Source organism: Strix uralensis, chromosome 11, assembly GCF_047716275.1.
Source record: "Strix uralensis isolate ZFMK-TIS-50842 chromosome 11, bStrUra1, whole genome shotgun sequence".
In the NCBI taxonomy this organism is placed as follows: Eukaryota; Metazoa; Chordata; class Aves; order Strigiformes; family Strigidae; genus Strix; species Strix uralensis.
In genome coordinates this window covers 16143871-16164008 of record NC_133982.1, presented here as the reverse complement: position 1 = coordinate 16164008, position 20138 = coordinate 16143871, and the positions used below count along the sequence as shown (strand labels likewise).

At 40.8% G+C, this 20138-nt stretch overlaps 1 protein-coding gene across 1 annotated transcript in view; it reads left to right on the top strand.

Annotated features, from left to right (window-relative positions):
- Positions 1–20138, top strand: part of MCTP2 (multiple C2 and transmembrane domain containing 2) — a 121192-nt gene that overhangs the window by 19996 nt on the left and 81058 nt on the right. Inside the window, exons 4-9 of the mRNA XM_074880573.1 lie at positions 1635–1697; positions 2825–2933; positions 14434–14576; positions 15373–15449; positions 16635–16746; positions 18725–18760. Of these exons, the coding sequence (XP_074736674.1) occupies positions 1635–1697; positions 2825–2933; positions 14434–14576; positions 15373–15449; positions 16635–16746; positions 18725–18760 (540 nt within the window). The remainder of the gene's footprint in view (positions 1–1634; positions 1698–2824; positions 2934–14433; positions 14577–15372; positions 15450–16634; positions 16747–18724; positions 18761–20138) is intronic.

The following is a 20138-nucleotide window of genomic DNA, read 5'->3' as shown; positions in this document are numbered from 1 at the left end:
TTTTTATTATAAATAATGGCAAGCTAGCAGAGAGGGTACTTTTATTATAATTTCAATACAGTTCTCTGATTCTGTGTTTATGCCATGTAAAACAAGCTGTAAAGAGAAACCATTATCAGTGCCAACGATGGTGCCTGAAGGAGATCCCTGTGAAGCCAGAGACTACGAGAAATACTAGGTTTAATGCACACAAGTGAGATTTTATGCATGCTAGTCAGGAAATTCAAAGTTAGGGTTCCCCTAGCAGCTGTAACTCAGCTCTGTTGTGCAAGAAAACTCTTCTGCTGCTCTTTATGATGATAATTTTTCCACTTTTAATGTGTTTTTGCAAGGTGGCCAAGTTACAACTACTGTGGGAACCATAAAGTTAAATTTTGTCTGTCATGCAAGTAAAATTTTACTTGCAATGCTGGATTACTGTACTTCCTGATATGCAATACATGTATTTGGGGGGAGGAGGAGGGAGAAGTATTACACATAAGTGTATTTATATTTATTTCAGCATATCAGTATGTCTAAGTTTTATGATCTTTGGTGTGGGAGCGGGTTCTTTTTTTGTTTGTATAGTGCTCCACACAATGCAGTTCTCATCTGAGAGATTTGGATGTTACCACACTACACATAACACTTTCACATGAGGATCAAATTCCACCTTGTGTGCATTTCTGTAGGCTGAGGTTATTCTTAGTATAAATCTTTGTATTTGAATGGGCTGTGATTGCCTTGCACCAGACCAAAAGAGTTGCTCAGGCATGTAGGTCCTCTTCAGCTAAAGTGATGACCATAGACCATTCTAGCAGTCAAAATAGCATCAGAGGTGCCTTGACGGATGAATCTTTTCTGTGTATCTAGATAGTCTAGAGGCCATGCTACCATAGCCTCAAGTTTTTGGATGAGTCAGTATTTAAGAAGAAATGTTTGATTTCCTCTCCTGTGCTGGGCACTAAATAAAAATCCATTGGATCTTCCAGTTATTGCAGAAAGTGGGGGGAAGTACGTGTCCAACATCCTTCTTCCCTTTCCCTTTGATCATTTCTTTCTAACTCTTCCCCTGAGTTTTTTTTTTTAAAAAAAAAAAACGAAACCAACAAACCAAACAAAACTTTTCCCGGACCTTGCCTCTTGCGTGATGAAGGAGAAATTGTAGTCAAGTGAGAAAGCAGCCAGCTCTCTAAAGCCAGGATATTGCTGCTGCTGCCGCCGCCACTTCTGGCATTTTTTATTTCATCTTAGTGAGGACACTTGGAGATTCAACAAATAAAATTCCGCTCAGGAATAGGGATCAGCATTGCAATGCTGACTGGTAAGTCACCAGATGAAATAACCTTCAGCAATCAGGAGAGTTTGTGGTAAGGACCTTCAGTACTGAAAGCACCAGTCTCTACTGGGGAGGTGAATTTATTCCAGTAGCTTGAAGCAGGCGCTTATTGTTTTAAACTCAAGAGACTAAGTGTAGTTACTGTAAAACAGGAAAAAGAAAATTGTATCTAAACTATGGAGGGGAGGGTTCCATAAGCAGAAGTAAAAGAATTTCACTGGTTATGCATATGTATGAGTACTTTCTTGACTGATACTAGGAGTATTTTCTCGATCCCTGTATTACTGTTGTCTAATTCATTGTATCTTTTTTATAGTACCCATGTGGAGAAATGGATCTAGACTCTTCCATATCATCTCAAATTTTTGATGATCAGATGGTAAGTCATTTGAAAACATTTTGAAACTTGATCAGAGGTACTGTTTATTTTAGGTTTAGGTTCTTTGCTTCTTACAAATTTAAACACCCAGCACATGAAGAAGCCTTCTGTAGATTTCTTCAGTGTGTTTTGTTTGTTTGTTGGGTTTTTGCTTGTTTAGTGGTGGTTTTGTGTTGTGGGTTTGTTTTTTTGTGGTGCAAAGCAGTTGCTAATGTTTTAAATAGACCCAAATGTTTTGATTTTTTTTTTTAAAGTGTTCTGTAATTTCTATGTTGTACTGGTAACTGATGAAAGCATCAGCATAAATACTCAGCTAGCAGTCCAGGAACAAACTGGATTAAAATAAAGACATCAAATACCTTAACACGGCTGTAGGGTTTGATGGACAACAAAAACAGTTTTAGGGCAGCACGAAAAGGCATTGGCAGTTCTGACACGTGCTCTTCTCATGTAAAGCATATTTGTCTATTCCGGATGAACTTCTCTACCTTTGCCCTCTGATAACCTCTCAAGTGCTGTCCAGAGGCTGTTTTCACTGAATGTGCGGGCTGGATGCTGCTGCTGAGGTGTGTAACCCTGGCAGCATCTCTGATGAACAGGAATCCTCTCGAATTTGCTACTGCAAAACCTCACAACTAGCACTGCCCGCTGCATTTCTCTCTTTTAGAAATGTATAAAGAAATGCTGTCTTCTCAGTAGCTATGTGAAACATGTACTTCCTCATGAGGTCATCAGATGAGTATGAAAGGACTTGATCATTATGGGTCCCTTCCACCTTGAGATATTCTGTGAATGCACAAGAAAGAGCTAGAAAGAAAATACAGTAAGTTGGCAGGATTTGGAAAACCTGTGCATGCATTTATGATTGTTAATATTGCCACTCATTTTCAGGTATAACCCTCCCTTGTGTTACCCCTTGCTTTGTTGAATGTACATGATGCTGATAATTAGTTATTTACATAATGAAACAAAGCCTGGGAAAGAAATATTTTTTTTTTAATTTCTGTAAAAGATTGCCCTAAGGAAAGATGAGAACTTTGTCTCTGCAGAACCGAGAGAACATCTGCTTCGTTCATGGTTTGCTTCGGGAGGTGTGCAGCAGTGACTCATTTCTTTGTTCTCCTTAGGCTCTAGAGGAAGCAAACGATTGCTTGAGTGACCTGCCCAGCCCCTTTGCCTACCTGCTGACCATCCACCTGAAGGAAGGCCGGAACCTGGTTATCAGAGATCGTTGTGGTAAGCCCCACCTTTCAGCTGATTTCCTTTAAAATTCACACGGCTCTCCTTTTACTGACTTCAGTTTGGCAGCAGTTGGCTTCTTTTCTTATCTCTGATGCAACAAGTCATTGACTTGTGTCCCTTGCCCAGGTCAGAGCACTCAGAGATTGGGTTTATCCACCTTAGGTACACAGGGGAGGGAGCTGCCCTCTGCCTGCTGCTCATCCTGCCTGACTGCGCAGCTGCAAAGCAGCTCCTTGGCTGGACTTACCATCTGTACCTATTCAGGAACTGCAGTGTCATTAACCTTGAGAAATTCTATTTGAGCTAAAAAAAAAAAGCCAGCGAATATTTTGAAATTTATTAAATGATGGAGCTGCTGTAGGAGTGCTTTTGGGGTTATCTGCAAAGATTTTAATAAAAGGGAAACCATGGGAGCAGGGCTGCAAGCCAACAATCCGCTCTCTAAACTTGGATGCAACCTAAGGAGGACAACACACACACACAAAAAAAAAAGACATTATCAAACAAATTAGAGAAGATTTGGGAAATTCCTGGAAAAAACTGTGTGAAAGTGCCTGCTGTTAGCCTGGCTCTTTTTCAGGCTGTTGCAGCAGGGAGTAAAAGTGCTTATAAGCAGCCAGTCGGTAGTTTCTCTGCTTGCTGCAGAGGGGAGAGCTGTCCTGCCCAAGGGTCTGCGGAGGCTTGTAGGGCTCTGCAGCAGCAGCTGCTTCAGGGCCTTTGATCTGAACCTGTCAGAGAGCTCTTCCATATGTCCAATCCTTCTGTATTTTAGATTTAGTCTTTATTTCGTATTTTTTTTCTGCATGTGGAAACAGTTCTAATACTTTTGCATTGCAAAATATATGAGCAATTTCTTTCTTTTGAAATGAAGCAATAGGGTTTCTTCATAGAGTTTTAAAGAAAATAAGCTCATGCAGCTTGAAGGCCTGCGAAGGTTTGCATCTGGAGGGACCTGTATGGATTTAGAAACCTTCTTGCATGAGGTGCTTGGTTTTGGGATTTCTCTTATCTATTATCTCAGTTAACTTTTTCCATGCTGTTTTTTCATGTCTTCACTAAACAGTAACTCTTGGCCGAGCGTATGCTCGTTTTTCCTCCTGGCTTTTGGAAGGAGTGAATGAATACTTAGATTAAGATCTTTACTCTTTAAACAGAAGCATGTATCTCCTAACAGTGTAGCAGTTCATCAGATTTACTAGCAAGCTGCGCAAGCCAGGACACATCCAGCTGCTTCTATGGAAAAGGTGCTGTAAATGAGTAATTCCAGCAGAGCTGTATTTCTAGAGAAGACAAAGCATAGTTTGCTCTAGGCTATGTTTTGTTGCGTAAGAAAGCAAATACTTGTCTTGGTGAAGCATTGGACAACACAGTGAAACAACATAAGCAAGAGGGGGGAAGGGAGCATTTTGGGTCTTTTGCTTTGTGGCAAATGACCACTCATTTAGTAAACTAAATGTGTGAGGTGATGCATCATTTAATAAAATTCCTGCTTTTTTTTTTTTGCACAGACACTGGGAGGGGGGAAAATAGTGACTTAATGATTATTCTTCAGTCACCATGTTGCAGTGGTGGATCCTGAAAAAAAAAAAAAGTATGCTGCTGATGCCCTGATGCACATCTTTATAGGTCTCTGCTGTTGTACTGGTTACGTAGGATCTTTGTGTGACACTCAGGCCTGACTTGCAACCGCTGTGCTTCTTGCAATGTGCTTTTAAAAGCAGGAAGTAATCAGCTTTGCTTATCTCTCCAATGTGAGAAAACCTCAGAAAAAACTTGCGGGCTGGCAGAATGCGACTTCCCTCTTCTCCCCCGCCACGCCGCTGGATAGAGCCGCTGTGCTGGGGTATACCAGCCTGCTCTCAAGAATGTGAATATAGGAACATGATGTCTGCAGCCAGCGTATCCTGCGAGTCAGGCTGCGGCTTGGGCTGAAGGCCAAGTCATCCTCATTCATGTTTGAGGAACAGCAGACCTCCAGAGCTGACGCAGCCGGGAGCGGGTTTCAGTCCCTCTTCCCCATGGTTTTCTGTGTGCAATGAGGCGCTGGAGCTCTCCAGTGGGTAATGCTGGGTTGCTGGGCCTGTGTGTTATGTGTGTGGTGGAGTTTGAAACCTCCTCTGGTCAGCCTCGTGTGTGCAACTGCAACTCTGGTTAGGTAAGAGCGGTGGTAGGGTGTCAGAGTTCGTAGGTAGGGGTAGCAATGTCCTCTTTTTATTCAAATAAAGTGGTTGTACCTAGCGGTAACTTCTTGCCTGGTCATTGATAGAAACTAACTCCAAATACTGTGTGGAGTATGTGCTACATTAAATAACAAAATGTTCGCAGAAAAACCAGAAAAATCAGTTAGTGAAGAGTGTATGCCAGCATTTTTAGCCGAAATCAGGTTGAACATGTTTTGCAAATTTCTTACATTTTAATATTCAGTTATTAAGATATCTGCGATTGCTCTGGAAAAAAGTCATCAGCCCCGTCAGTTTACAGTGGGGTGTGTGTGTGTGTGCGTGTGTGTGTGTGCGTGCATCTCCTCAAACAAACCGGCCCTGAGGCGTGGAGTCCTACCCCTGCGCTCCCCCCTTCATTTTAATTCCCAACTTTTTGGCGGCTGGAGCCGCGGGAAGCGGCCCCCAGCGCGTGGGGCCGGTGCCCCCTGGTGGCGGTTCCTCGCGCTGCCCGCACCCGCGGAGCGACCCGCGGAGCCGCCTCAGAGCCGGGAGAGGTGGGGGGGGACGGGGCACACGGGACCCCCCAGCGTTGTCCGGGCCCTACAACAGCGTTCAGTGCAGGAAGAGATCGACAAGGTGTAGTGGAAGTGCGAGCGGAGTAACGGCCCCGGTGCTGCCTTTGTGTCGTCCCTTTCAGCCCAGTGTAAGAAGAAGGTATCTGTGTCTGTACATTAGTATACAAAAATAAATCTAAGGTGTGTGACAAAGGAAAAATGTTTCTGCTGTGGGAAGCAGCTGTTGCTGGAAGCTCCTGGCTCTACTCAGCAAATTCACAGGGCTCTTCCTGAATTTACTCATTATATACTTAATAGCTATTAACTAGGAATTAATACACTTGGCTGAGTAAAGGTGAGCTGCAGTTCTGCTGATGACTGCAGGCTGCAAGACCTACGTGTGACTTTACTTTTTCCCAAACTTTCAATATTTTTTTTCAGACTTTTTGACTCACTATGTACCTTGTCCCAGGGTATGTTCCCTTTGGTGTGATTTAGATTCCTCCTTCACTTTATCAGACTTTTATTACTCTTTTTTTTTTTTTTTTCCCCCTCTGTAATATTATCCCTGTTAACCTCTATTCTCTCCTGCTTTTCTCTTCACATTTTGCCTCCTGCATAGTTTTTTGCCTGTCTGTTGTCTCTCCAGTCCCTGACTTGCTGTGGCTCCTCTCCTTGGACCTGCTCTCTACAGACCGGGTGCAGCGCATCAGCCCAGCAGTCCTGGCTCAGCTGCGTGTGCTCTCTGTTGCTTCCTGTAAAGTGAATAAGCAATGCAGGAAAAAAATTAGAATTGCAACATTTCCTTCTCCTTTTTTATCCTTTTTTTTTTTTTTTCTTTTTTGGAAATGGAAGAAGGGAAGGCAAAAGCGACCATATAGCAACACTCAATATATGTACTCCAGTCAAGAAGGCAGAGTGCTGTTAGGATCTTGGATCTGATGGAAACGGGAGAGGCTCCGAAAAATCCCTCTCTGGGTCAAAAAAGCAGTGTGTGCCCTCTTGGGGATGCAGGGTGGCAGAGGTGTAACCTGTTGGTCATTGGTTTGCTCGGAGACTTGATTTATTTGCTTCCCACTGATGCTTCCTGGGATACAGTCTAATTCAGTCGTATGTTAGGAACTGCCGAAGCGGATGGCAGGGTGTGCTTGGTGAGTGGCATTCGCATCACCTGCGTGTGCGTTTGGTGCCTAACGTTAGATGGTGCATGGGTTCTCCTGTATTTATAGTTCTTGTAATTGATGAACCAAACACTGGAGGTTATGGATCTGTGTGTGTACCTACATGCTACCAAAATTTTGGTTTTTGTGTACTTTGTTTTGTATTACTGTTAATAGATGACATGATACTTCATGGTGATGGTGAGGAGTTTGTGATCTATGTAGTTTTAATACTGCAAGTAGTAAGAAAGCAGAAATGCATTTTATTAATTGAACAGCTGTGGAGTACTGGTAGTTATGCGAAAATAGAGATAATTGTATCTTATGTGGCTTAAAAAAAATTAAGCAATCTTAATCACCCATGCTCTAACTGTTGTCATTGTTGCACCCTTAGTGGTTTTATGGCCTCATTGAGCCTTTTTTTTGGTGAAGCTTGCAACTTTCAGCTCCACATGCTTTGAACTGGGAGAGGCTGGAGCCCATTTCTACTTGCTGGTTCACTTTCACAGGGCAGGGTGATGCCTGATGTTTGTTTGAGTCAGTCTAATGAACTCTGAAATGTCCTGCTCCCTTATGGCTCTGAGATGCTCTGACTGTGCATGCTGCTGCTTGTATGAGTCGCCTTTGCACATCGGTGACGCTGTGACACTGAGCAGCAATGTGATGCCACAGCTGTAAGGAAGTGTTACCTTCCCTGAGTTGACAAACCCAGCTCTGTGTCTATAAGAAAAAAGAGAAACTGGGTTTGGAGTGCCTATAAGGGTGAGAAGTCCCTTCTGTTTCCAAATCCTGTACTTTCGAAGTTTGAGTATATTTTTTCATCTGTTAAACGGTGTGGTTACAAGAAATATATTTCTGGGATGTGATGTCAGCTGGTGAGTGGCTGTGGTTGCCTTTTTTTTTTTTTTTGCCCCTCAGCTGCATTAGTCCAGCCTGAATTTTGTGTGTGTGTCTTTTCCACATGGTTTTGTGTTTTCTAGATTTTTACAGGATCTTTGTGCCCCATCTCTGTTTCTTTCTTCCAGATTTCCCTTGTTTCCCATTGCTGCACTTCTGTTTTGCTCTCATGTCTTTCATGATACAGCTGAATGTGCAAAAGGAGCAGGTTGGGTTGCAGAAGTACAGAAAGTGCTGTCACCTTTCTGGGTGCATCCTACCTCCCCCATCCAGAGCACATCATCATCTCGTCTCACATCTAACACCACCCACTGCCAGAGGGTCCCGGTGGGCTCCTGGAGCTGGCAGAGAGGCCGTGCTGCTCTGCATGGGCAGCTCCTAACATCAGTGAAAGCTGTGCCAAAGCTCAGTCTCCCAAGAGCAAAATAAAATGAAAGAGAACAGAACAATGTGTCCTTTTAACTTTAAGTAGTAATGCACCTTCAGTAGCCCACCACTCATAGCTCTGGGATATCGGCTGCCTGGGTCCATGCTGATACCTGGGTGCTGCAGGAAGGGATGCGTTTGTGCTGTGCTGGGCGTTTGTCAGCTTAGAGCAAGTCCATTATTTGGAAAGCAAATGCTCAGAGCAATTAGGCTGAATTGCTCTCTGCAAACACACTGATTAATTTAGACTTTCTCTTTTTTCAGGGTATCTGCAATTAGATCATTAGTCCTTCAGATTTATTAATTATTGAGATGCATTAGGCAACTTTTCACACTTCTTTTTGAAAGGCGTAATCATGGCTAATTTAAAACTGCTAAGAATTTGAATGGTGCTGGGTACTTATTTTGATGTTTTCTGGATCCTTTGTAGCTCTGCGTACAAGGACTTGTGCTGCGAGTGTTTATGCGCACCAAGTCCCATTACTGGAAGCGCAATGTGTGTGATTGAAACTTTGCCCTTACACACAGTGATCCCTGTGAGCATCCCTCCTGGACTGGCTGTGGGAAAAGAGTGCACAGCGATAGGAACCTCAGGAAAATACATTGAGCTCAAACAACGGCATAATCCATTATATGCATAGCCACCTTTGGTAGATTAATGTTAAATTAAGAAATATAGGGATGGCAGCACAGAAACAGAATATGTAAGACCCAGACAATACCCTATGACTCTTCTTTTTAAAGTAATTGTAATTTAGATAACAGGTTTCTTAAACTGATCAAGCTCTATCAGTTGTCAGAGCTAGCTTGAGGGGGGGGCGGGTGGGCAGCTGCCTGCATTGGCAACTCACACTGCGTCTTTATGGGACCCCATGAGGAGATTTTGTAAGACCAAAAACTGACAATAAAGGATAACGCAACTATTTATGCCAAAGGCTGTCAGTGCTGTCTAGTAGTGTAAAAGTGGCTTCTGCCCTATCCTTGTGCCCTCCTCTGCTTCCATACCTGAGCCCTGACTGGGAATACGACATTCAGTTGGACTAATTTTTGTCATAGCTGGTCTATTCTTCATGTCATTGTGTCCCTAACATATGTCACGTGGTCTTTTGGTAGGGTCTTGCAGTTTCTCTTAGTTCCTTTTTTTAAAAAAATGCTGTTTCTGAAGTATCTTGCATAGAATGTCCTGTGTCTGCTGCTTTTGTTCTATTAATGTTCAGTTCAGACTTTTTTCCTCTTTTCTTTTTCCCTATCAGCTGTGGGTTTGCACGCATTCTTCACACTTCTCTGGTCTTTTTTGTATCTTGTTTTTTGTTGTGGTCGGGTTTTTTTGGTTTGTGGGGTTGTTTGTTTTTTTTTTTGCTTGTCTGTTGGTTTGTTTTCCCTTGGAACCTACTGGTGATGCTGGTTTCCAAGCAATGTTTCACTTCCATCTGGCCACGTAAAACTAGCAGGGCACAAATTTCCAAAATTACCTGAATTTCCTGCCAGCAGAATACTTTTCTCTGATTTCCCCTTTAATCCTTGATCTCAGCTATTTCACTCCAAGAATGTAGTGGTTTTCCACTTAAAAAGAAAAGTGTGTGTTCCATTTAAAAATGTCTTTTACTCCTTGTTGTAAATAACTCCAGTAATTCTATTTCTAGGAAGATTTTAAGAAATTTATTCTTTACGTGCTTATAAAAGAAATCCTTCATTTCCTTATTCAGATTAAAATTTAGGTTTTTAACCAAAACTTAAGATGGTCTAGATTATATTTCAAACTGTTCTTTGATTATTTTTTTTCCAGGATTTTAAGGCAACTTGGTGGTAATTTTTATTTATTTATTTTTTTAACGAGACTTGTTTCATTTGCTACATTTCCAGTAAGTTTACTCATATAAAATAGTGTGTGGCTTGGAATTATATTGGCTCTTCTGGTTTTGATGGGGTTTTTTTGGTTTTTTGTTTTTTGTTTTTTTCCTAATTATGAAGCAAGTGTGTGGTAATATTAAACACAGTTGATGTGATACATCTCTCGGTAGCTGCTAGAGGGCAGCAGTATCCATTTAAAAACACCATTAACAGTTTCTTGGGCTACTAAACTCTCTCCTGCTGCTGTGTCCCAGCAACCTTTTCTCACTGAAACTTGCTCAGATTTTAGCTGATGGTTGGTCTGCCTGCCCTCATTGCTTTTTAGTGTTAGTGGAAGAAAATACAAGTAAGATAGAGATTACAGAAATTAATTCAAGGGAGCATCAGTGGTAAGATGCACGTTCTTTCTCTAATGGGAAAACAGGCCCAGTTGATGGAATGATTTCTTTAAAGGTCTTCCTTTTTTTTTTTTTTTTACTCTTACTGGGTTTGGTTTAGGCTGAGAAGCAGATAATCCTGTTTGGTTTATATATTTTGTCCATATATTTTACTGTGTGAGAACCTCCTTGTCATTGCATAACACTTAAATTAACCTCAAAGCATCACACCTTGCTTTTCGCACCAGAAAAGTGTTTTTCTTGAGCTAAATTCTCAACTGATACCAAGAATAATGTCTCCTTGCATTACCCAGTTGATATGTGGCTACAGCTGATGCAACTGAGATGAACAAGTTTAGACCTTGCATTGCAGAAGAGCTTGGGTACATGTGCTTAAAAGTTGTTGACTTGGTTGTCTTCACTACGAAATGGCTGCTGAAAAGGTTCTTTACCTTTTGTTTTTAAATGGCCTGGCTTCTTCAGAAAATTATTGGGTGCCTGTGATGTTTAAAGGAAAATTATAAAAAATATATCCTTTTTTTAGACCAGTTGATCTGGCACTTTTTTGAGAAGTTAAGCTTTTCTGGCTAGATCATAGATTGTCTCGGATAAATAGCTTTTAATAGATCCAGAGATCTTTCTGATCTTGAATGCAGAAGGCTTCAAGCCTTGTATTGAAATGGAGTTAATAATTTGCAGTCTGTTGTTGATCCCATCAGGCGAGACTTGTCCACCTGGCTTATTTCTCATTCCTTATCTCTTTTTTAACCTATTTTGATCACCTGGATGCAATGTGAGGTGTATTAAAGAAAAACAGAAATGGACACAATGACCCAGGGAGGTACAGGAGCTTCGTTAACATCACGGGAGCAACTTGGGGGAAGCCTTGAAAGCCCCAAAAAGGGCTGCAGTACCACATCCACCCCCATCGTTTCTCTCCTGGCCACCCAGGTCCACCCCAGCGAACGCCACTGAGCCCCAGTGCGTGCCAGCTCCCGCCGTGGAGGTGAGAGTCCATCTGTTTGCCAGCGTGGAGGTGACAGCCCATCATTTGTATGATCCAGGAGCTGTGCTCCCGCGCCGCCGACCCCTTTCCCCTGCCTGCCTAGTTGAGATGTTACCCCTCTGACAGCCAGACAGGCGAGCGCTGCCGAAACCCGTGCCCCTCCACAATTATTTTCCCTAACAATTAACACCGGTACTAACTTGACACCTTTTCCTTGTTTGGCTTTTGTAAACCATCATCCCTTTTTCTATTAATTCCCGGCATTAATATTTTCTCTCGCGCAAGTGCCGCCGTTCACCCGTGAAACAGTTTGAACATTATGTAGCTGTCAAGATAGCGAGGGATTACCCAGCGTGCCTTGCTGGAGTAAGTGACACCACTGAGGCCCTGGTTTGAGATGTTTATTTTGAGAGTAAGCTGACAAGCATGAAGGCCTGATCCCAGAGTGGCAATCTTATTTAATTAAAGGCCTCTTTTTAATATAGCTTTTTCCCCTCACTTTTTAATATATTTTTATATAAATGTATATATTTATATATAACTATATATTCCTTTTATATATATATGTTTTTATATATATAAATATATGTAAATATAAAGGAAGACATTCTTTTATATATATATGAGAATGATTGCTAAAGCCTGGCTCACATGAGCAGTGCTGGGCAGCCCTTCCCCCTCTTATTTTCCTTTACTGTATAACAACCTGGAAAGCTTTCAGAGCAATAATGCAATTGGGACGCTTACTTAGCTATAGTCTTCCTGCTTCCCATCCTCAGAGAAGGGGCTGGGAGTTTTATACTTGCAGATATTGAACTTGCTGGCTGTTTGCTTTCTCTGTCTCTTCTTTCGCTCTTTCCAGGTTTTGCCCTTGTTCGTGGGTTTTCTGTGCCAAAAGCAGATGAGTTATGGCCATAAACCACCTGCCTCCATCGCCCTCTTCATGCTTTCATTTCATCAGTTGCTTTCCTTGTCTCAGCCAGTTGCTATTTCATGCACAGAATAGGTTGTGGACATTATTACTATTACTGTTATTTTTAATAATGCAGCTTGCTCCTGCTTATCCTGTAAATAAAACTCAGTTCCTTTTTTTTTTTTTTTCTTTTTAAAGGAGCTGGAAGAAACTAACACCAAAGATCTCAGTGCTGTTATTTCTTAACTTCTGCATGCTCTGAGGGCTACTGCCCACATTGTGGGGCTATGACTTATCTGTGTGTTCCCACTCATTGTGGAAAGTGTGCTGATTTTAAGCTGTACATTTTATATAAGAGTATAATTATAGTTCTGAGAAGTATTCTAGGGAAAAGTCCAGCCCTAACCCATTGAAAACAATGAGAAGCTGCCCTCTGACTTCTCTGGCTTTGGATCAGGCCCTTATTATTATTCTTTTTTAGAGGCGCAGAAAAGAAACTTCTTTTTAAGTTTTCAGCATTTTTCAAAAAAAGGGTTAATTTTAACACTTACTATTTAGGAAAGGATCAGCTGCAGGTAGTATTTGAAAACCAACTAGTATTTTTCTTCTATGAATGAAACACCCTTTATTTGCAGAATTGGCCAGGGCTTTACAACTCTTCCCTTTTGAAATTAAAACAGGAAAAAAAACTTTCTATAATTCTTAAATATGTCTGTATGTCCCAGGAGCACAGTTCTTTACTATGTAATTTCAAATAGATGCTAACACATAGCTATTTTTTCTTGAGTCTAAATCTGTCTCCGCATAGCACTGATCAGAGCTTTGGATGTTTAAATATGGATTTTTCACATTCTCACTATTTCACCAAACTACTGACAAGACTGAGTATCGGTCTTACTCTGGGTTATCCTGAACTGTCATGCATTTGTTGGCCAGTAGCTCAGTGGGAACCAGGGAGGACAGGTTCAGATTATTTCTGAATGTGAAGTCTGGTGTAGGAGTCGGTCTTTTCCTGCTGGCAGCACATGCTGCAGGCTGGGGGGCAGCCAGGACCATCTCGTTAGCTGTTATTCTTCTAATGAAACTGAACTAGGAGGGAAGTTTAATTCCAAATATAAGGTATAATACAGACAATATTGAATTTGACAGATGAACAGCACCTGGGTTCAGTTAATTGCATATGCTGCTACACCACAGTTTTGTTCTTTCCCTTATTTGCAGTTTGTGAGATTTTTTGCAAAGTCTGTATGCATTACTAAATCAACCATCTAGTTAAATCCTCCATGTACCTTGTTCCCCCTTTTGTATGGTGTCCTGCACGGTGGTTGCTGTTGGTGCAGATGCCACTGGTTTAATAACAATAATAAAAAGTTGATTCCCTCTTCTGTTTTCCTTTGACAGCTGCAAGTTTTTCTATTGCTGCCGAGTGGCACAAGCCTCACGTTCTGTCCATGGACATCTGCTCCATAAAAATATGGGATATTATTGCCACGGCAAATTGTGCCACTTGGATTAAAAAATGTGTTACCTGAATATTGTTTGTTGTCTTTACAGAGTCTATTCTGTGTGTGGTTTTCATCCTAAGCTGGTGAACAATTTTTCAGTATTTTTTCACTGAAACTTTGAATTTCGTTTTAAGTAAACTGGCAAGTGACACCAGTGATGAAATCCTGATGGGTATTTTAGCTATTGTTACTGGTTTCCTTGGAGCTCCTACCCAAGTTACGATGCTTTTGAGTTTTGGTCTTTTTATATATTCATAGTCACAGGATCACATTTTCTCTCTTCCACTGTCTGTGTTGTTAGTTGGCCTGTAAACTGTGCTTCATCCCTGCTTCTGTTGCTGTTTTCCCAAATTAAATTGTTAACTAAATTACCAAAGAATAATTAACATTCTTTAAGAATAACAGAGTGGAGATCAAGGAAACTATGAAGAATTTTTGTTGCCTGCTTTCAGACAACTTTCTGGTTCTGTTCAATAGACTTCCTGTATAAACTAGCAATTTTTATGTAGGTAATTAAGTATATGCATGTATATATAAAGTAATTACTATTCATTATTGTTATTTATTTTTTATGAAAATGTAACTTAAAATCCTGGGATTATGTCGGGGCAGTACTAATCCATGTTTTTATTAATTATCACAGGTACAAGTGACCCGTATGTGAAGTTCAAACTGAATGGGAAAACTCTATACAAAAGTAAGGTAGTCTACAAGAACCTCAACCCAGTTTGGGATGAGACTGTTGTGCTGCCCGTACAGACCCTCGATCAAAAACTCTGGATCAAGGTAAGTTTTGGTTTTAGATTTTTGAAAGATAGGTCAATATTTTTTTAAGCAATTATTTTCAACTTTAGAAACGTATTGATTTTTATTCACTGTAGCAGCGTAACATAAAACACAATCCGGTTTAAGAGTTTCAGCAATTTCAAATTAAAATGCACATATGTCTTTTCCAGATTTTACTTGCATGTTTTGCTTTCCATCTGCAAAAGCCCAAGTTGAAATAAAACTCCTTGACTGGATATGTTTAAAGCTATGGAGCTAAATTCTGCTCGCTCTTACCGTGCTTGTGCAAACTCAGTGAAAGCAATAGCGGTTTCATAAGCACGTTTTAAGAGTGTAATTTGGCTGGGTTGAACAGAATTATTACCTGGGATGCAGCCGTGACAAGTAGCAAAGCCTTTTCTCATTATGAGTAACGTTACAGTTACCAGAACTGCAAGCTACCAGTTGCGAGCACTAATTGCTAAAACATCTGTAGCCAAAAGTACCTGATTTTTTTGTGCAGCGTTTCATTATGCTATTGCGCAGAGCATAAAGGAACAGGCACAATCCATAGCAGCACACATGTCTCTGTTTACATAATATTAAGAAGATACTTTCAAAATGCTGTTTAAATATTTAGTTAAAAATACAAATTAAAGCAGGGAGATGGAAAATTATCCCTGAATTATATCTAAGCTTTGATCTTTCAAATACAAAATTGAACTGAAAGGGCTTAAAATATCTGTTCTTTTATCGGCCAGGATAAAGCTGGCTTATGATGTGAAAATTAGAAATATTTATTTTATTTTGCTACCAGGTGTATGATCGAGATTTAACCTCTTCAGACTTCATGGGTTCGGCATTTGTAGCGCTCGCTGAACTTGAACTCAATAGGTAATATGTTTATTTAATTAAAGTTTATTAATGCAGCTTAGCTGAGAAGCATAGGAAAATAATTAAATGCTTTTGCTCTAGCTTGGAATTTGTCGTATTCATGAAAACTTATTTTGATAGAAGAGTGGGGAGCACATTTTAAAAGAAATCACTTGAGATAAATCCTGTACATGCATGTTTTTATCCAGCATTACGTACTGGATTCAAATCCCACCTGGATGGAGCCCAGTTCAGCAGAAGGCGCCCTTTCCTTTTCGTGTCTAGGAATAAGAATAAGAGTTTCTGTATGTGGCATTGTTTAGGGAGAGCTACACCAGAATAATTTATGGAGGTGGAAGAAGAAAGGGGGGAGAAGGTTGAGACCCCTTCTTAGCCCCACGTAGCTGGGGTGCCTTTTTCTGTATATAATTGGGCTGGGGAGCGGTTTGCCTGGCTGGCTGGGAGCGCCCCGTTTCCAGCCTCCCCCCGCAGCCATCCATCCCCGCGGCAGCTCATCTGGCCCTGATTTAGTGCGGAGGCAAGCCCTGTGCCTTTTGTCTGCTGCTGCTGCTTGGTCTCAATGTGGAGCTGGAAGCCAGGAATTCAAGTTTTAGTTCACTCTTTTATACTCCCTTGCTATGCGACTTTTTTTTTTTTTTTTTTTTTGAGAAAATGTGTTTTCCCTGTGCGGGTATATTATAGCTCCCATGGCTGTTGTGTCTGAATTTCTAGAAATGTTAATGAATTTATTCTCGAGATAGTGCCACCAGGTAAATACCAGCATTCCCGTTTTCAAAGAGGGAACTGAGTCACGGAGGGAGATTAAACATGGGTAGAGGTAAGGCAGAATACAGGTTTTGTGAGTCAAATCCCAGCCACTAATGTCAGAAAATTCACTTGGATGAGTTTCTCTGTCACTCTTCTTCCCTGTGAAGTGGAGGTAGTAGTAACTTAATTCAGCGTGCATCTGCATATGGAGAGTTATGAGTGTTAAGTAATGTTATGTAGATGCTGGGCTGCATTATTAAAAGGGTGGTGTGTTTTGTCAGAACTAAGAAGGAACCCTCCAGATTTCCCGTTTTAACATTTAAACTCAATATTGGGAATTTCAGGCAAGAAGCTGAAATTTGCACAGCTCAGCGTGACCTTTAATAATCAACTTGAGTTAACTGGAGTCAGTAAATGCACTTTTTTTTTTTCTTGTAGAACTACGGAACAGGTTTTAAAACTGGAAGATCCCAACAGTTTAGAAGATGACATGGGAGTGATTGTATTAAACTTGAATCTAGCAGTCAAGCAAGGAGACTTCAAGAGAAATGTAAGTGGCTTAGGAAATCAAATTTATAGCTGAAATGTGTAGGGGGAGGGGGGAAGAGCTCGCATAATCTGATTTGCTGTGAAATGCCACCTTTATTTTCATCCTCCGAGACTCAATATTGAAATCGAGCTAGATCATAACTTTTAAAAAAGCCCCATATTTAACTGGATAAAAGTTGCGTAGACATCTGTAGCTGGATGCTTCTGTCTTGTAGCTGTGACATACACTGAGGCAGTGCTCTGCGTGTACCGGGCATGTGGTAGCCACCACTGCAACGCACAAGCTGCTGAAGTGAATGGATGAACCGTACCTGCTGTGATTGCTATTCCAGAACATACTATTTTCTGATTTCCACCCAGGAGTTTAACACTTTAAAAACAAAAAGTTGTTATTTTTTTTTTCTTTCAATGACAATGAAAAAATCCATGTGAAACCTAAAAGCAGAGATTTGATGTTAAGACTTAAACCGCACCAATCTTGTGGAGGAGCACACTGACTGAGAGGAATAGATTGCTTGTAAAAACCCTGATTTTGCCACTGACAGTTTCTTGACTGAGTTAAATTGAACTTGGCTCCTGATGCTGAAATATGGTGCATTTAGTGATGCTAGAAACCCAGAAAAACCCAGAGACTGAGAACACCACAACTGAAGCTGATAGTTTTTAAATTTCAGGTCCTGCAGGTGAGTTTTTGCTGTTGTTTTCATCTTTCAAGATTCCTACTAGTGTTTTACACAGAGTGTGGAGCATACCTGTGTTGGTGAACTCATCCTGTTCATGTCCTGCAAGGGGTGGGGAAAAGCAAAGGTCAGGCATTTACTTAGCTCTGGTTTTCAAGCCAGTCCAATTTAAATGTGTAATAAATATGTAAAGAGAAAAATCTTACTACAAGTCTTCTATATAGTCTAGTATGAAAGTTGCTGTTTACAGCACTTCATTGAATTGCAGGTATGGAATTCCAGTCTGAACAGGATTATAGAAACGTAAATGTTTCAAGGGGTTGGAAAGCAGAATAAAAAAGCTAACGTGGGACATCTGCCATTCATTATTTATTTTTTAAACAGTTGCCTTTTTTTGGAATTGTAAAATCTCAATATTAAGATAATTGTGGAGTTATTCCTACCTCAGTATGTGGTTATTTAAAAGCTTAATGGCAATATTCAAAATGCTGTTATTGTATTTATATATCTGTATTATGAGATGGCTTTGATCTGGGATGTGAATTCCCCCTCTAACTTGTACAAGAGTGTTGTTGGCACACATGTCACTGAGTTGCAGGAAGGGGGGAAGCAAGCACATAAAGTTTCTTTAGCAAAAAAGCGGTTGAAGCAAAAGAACCTCAGGAATTCTTCTGGGATTTCTAGGAAGGCATGGGCTAAAGTGGACCTAGTCAGTGAGACAGAAAATACATTGGTTTAAAGTAGCAGCTTTTGGTACTCTTGGGTGCTTAGTTAACATTCAGAGTGCAGATGATAGAAGAGTTGGTGCACACTGTAATTTTTTTTAAAGACGATGTTTTAAGCCCTCATATTTCAAATGCAAATTGCTCAGCCATTTCCAGTGGAATCAGAACAGTGAAATGGCTCTGTCCACATTAGCACTTAACAGCAAGATGATTTTTTTTTCCTTTTTAAATTAGCTTACTGTAGAACCAGATGGCACCAAAAGTATAAGCCATGTTTCTTACTAATGGCTCTGGGTCCCTCCACTTTTTATTCTTGATTCCTCTTTTTTTAAAAAAAATTTTCTCTTTTTTTTTGGTGCAATGCAGGTATTTTGTTGATTGTTATGTTCCATGAGGGAGGGGAGGTAGATGAATGCAGTAGTAGATCCAGCCCCATACTTAGTAATAAGCTTTTCTAACACATTTGATAAGCTGCTGTTTGAATTATTTTACTAAACACTTTCTCTGTTTTACTCTTTCTCTTTTTTCCTCTTTCTGGGTTCTCTTTGGTACAATGGTGGGGACTCATGAATAGAGATGGTCAAGTCGGAAGAAGCGAACTTCATCTAAGGTAATCCATTTTTTTTCTCTTCAAATAAAAAAGCCCCCTCCCAAAGTCTTTGTGCCCTCCTCTGAAACAGAAAGTGTAAAAATAGGAAAAATCTGAAATCTTGATGCAACCTGTCTAAATGTGGTGGCAGCTTGCTTTCTTTTTTGCCTTTTTTTTTTAATGTGATGAGAAATCACTGCAGTTTTCTTATTGTAGGTCCTATTGTAGTGTCTAGTGGCAAGTGACAATAAGACCCCACCCAGCAAAGAGCTGTAGAAAGAAAGAAACTGTGCTAAGGAAATGTGTGTAAACACAGCTAAAAAAAGGAGCTATGGGAGATTTGAGTTGCTTAAGGATACCCGAAAGGTGGCCAGTCGTTGGTACTGGAGTTGAACGTGGGTCTTCTGCTTCTCAGTCTAATTGCTTGGGTTGCCTCTCAACAAGGGGGGAATTTGTGAGGCAGTATTTCTTTTGGTCACTCCTGTGGGTTTTGAAATTTCCTTTTGTTTTTGGGGTGGAGACTGAGCAGGGAGTTTTCATTACCAGCAATGTAACAGGATTTCCAAGATTTGTGTGTTGCTACATATCTACATAACTTGCTTCCTTTTGGTCTTCTGTAGTATCCCTGCAGGCTTCCATTACTTTTATATTCCTGTACTGTTCCATTTTTGCATTAGATTTTAACTTGTTCAGGAAACAGACTGTGGCTTTTTATTTGTTCTGTAAAGCTTTAATTTGCTATTGAGTAAATAACAATGATATAGAAACTGCAGGCCCCAGTACCCAGCTTGAGAGCTATACAGTCTAACTTTCTGAAAAGCAGAATTTGGCTCTTACAAGAACACATATGCATCTTGATATTTTCCCTATATAACTATTGGTTTGTGCCTAAATAAATTGAATAATTAACCTCCTCTTGTTCTATTCATTACAACTGTGGTGTGCTATGTAGAGGAGCCAGCCCTCTCAGGTATTGTGCCAGCAAGTACATTTTTGTCAATAGAAGAAGTGCAAAGTACAGCCCTTGGAGCTGGACGGCAGCTTGGTGAGCTCCGGTTCCAGGGATATCGCAACTCTTCCCGCGGCGCTCGGCGCGGAGAGCCGCCAGGCATCCCTGAATGCCGTATGACAGAAAGTGATGGAATAATTGAAGAGCTCAGCACTTTCGTTTTTAACTAAAGCTCTGGAAATTACTATGCCCTCACTCAATCAGTGTAGCTTGATCCCCCTTTTTCTCACGCGTGCACACACAGCTGTCTCTTGACGCTGGTTGGCTTTGGGTCCCGGGAAAGGGAGCCAGGTTTTTAAACTCTAGTCCTTTTTGTCCAGAATAGCCAAACTTCTGTCTTGGTTGCTGTCGCTGGAATTTTTTTTATTTTTAGTTGTATGCTATATCTCA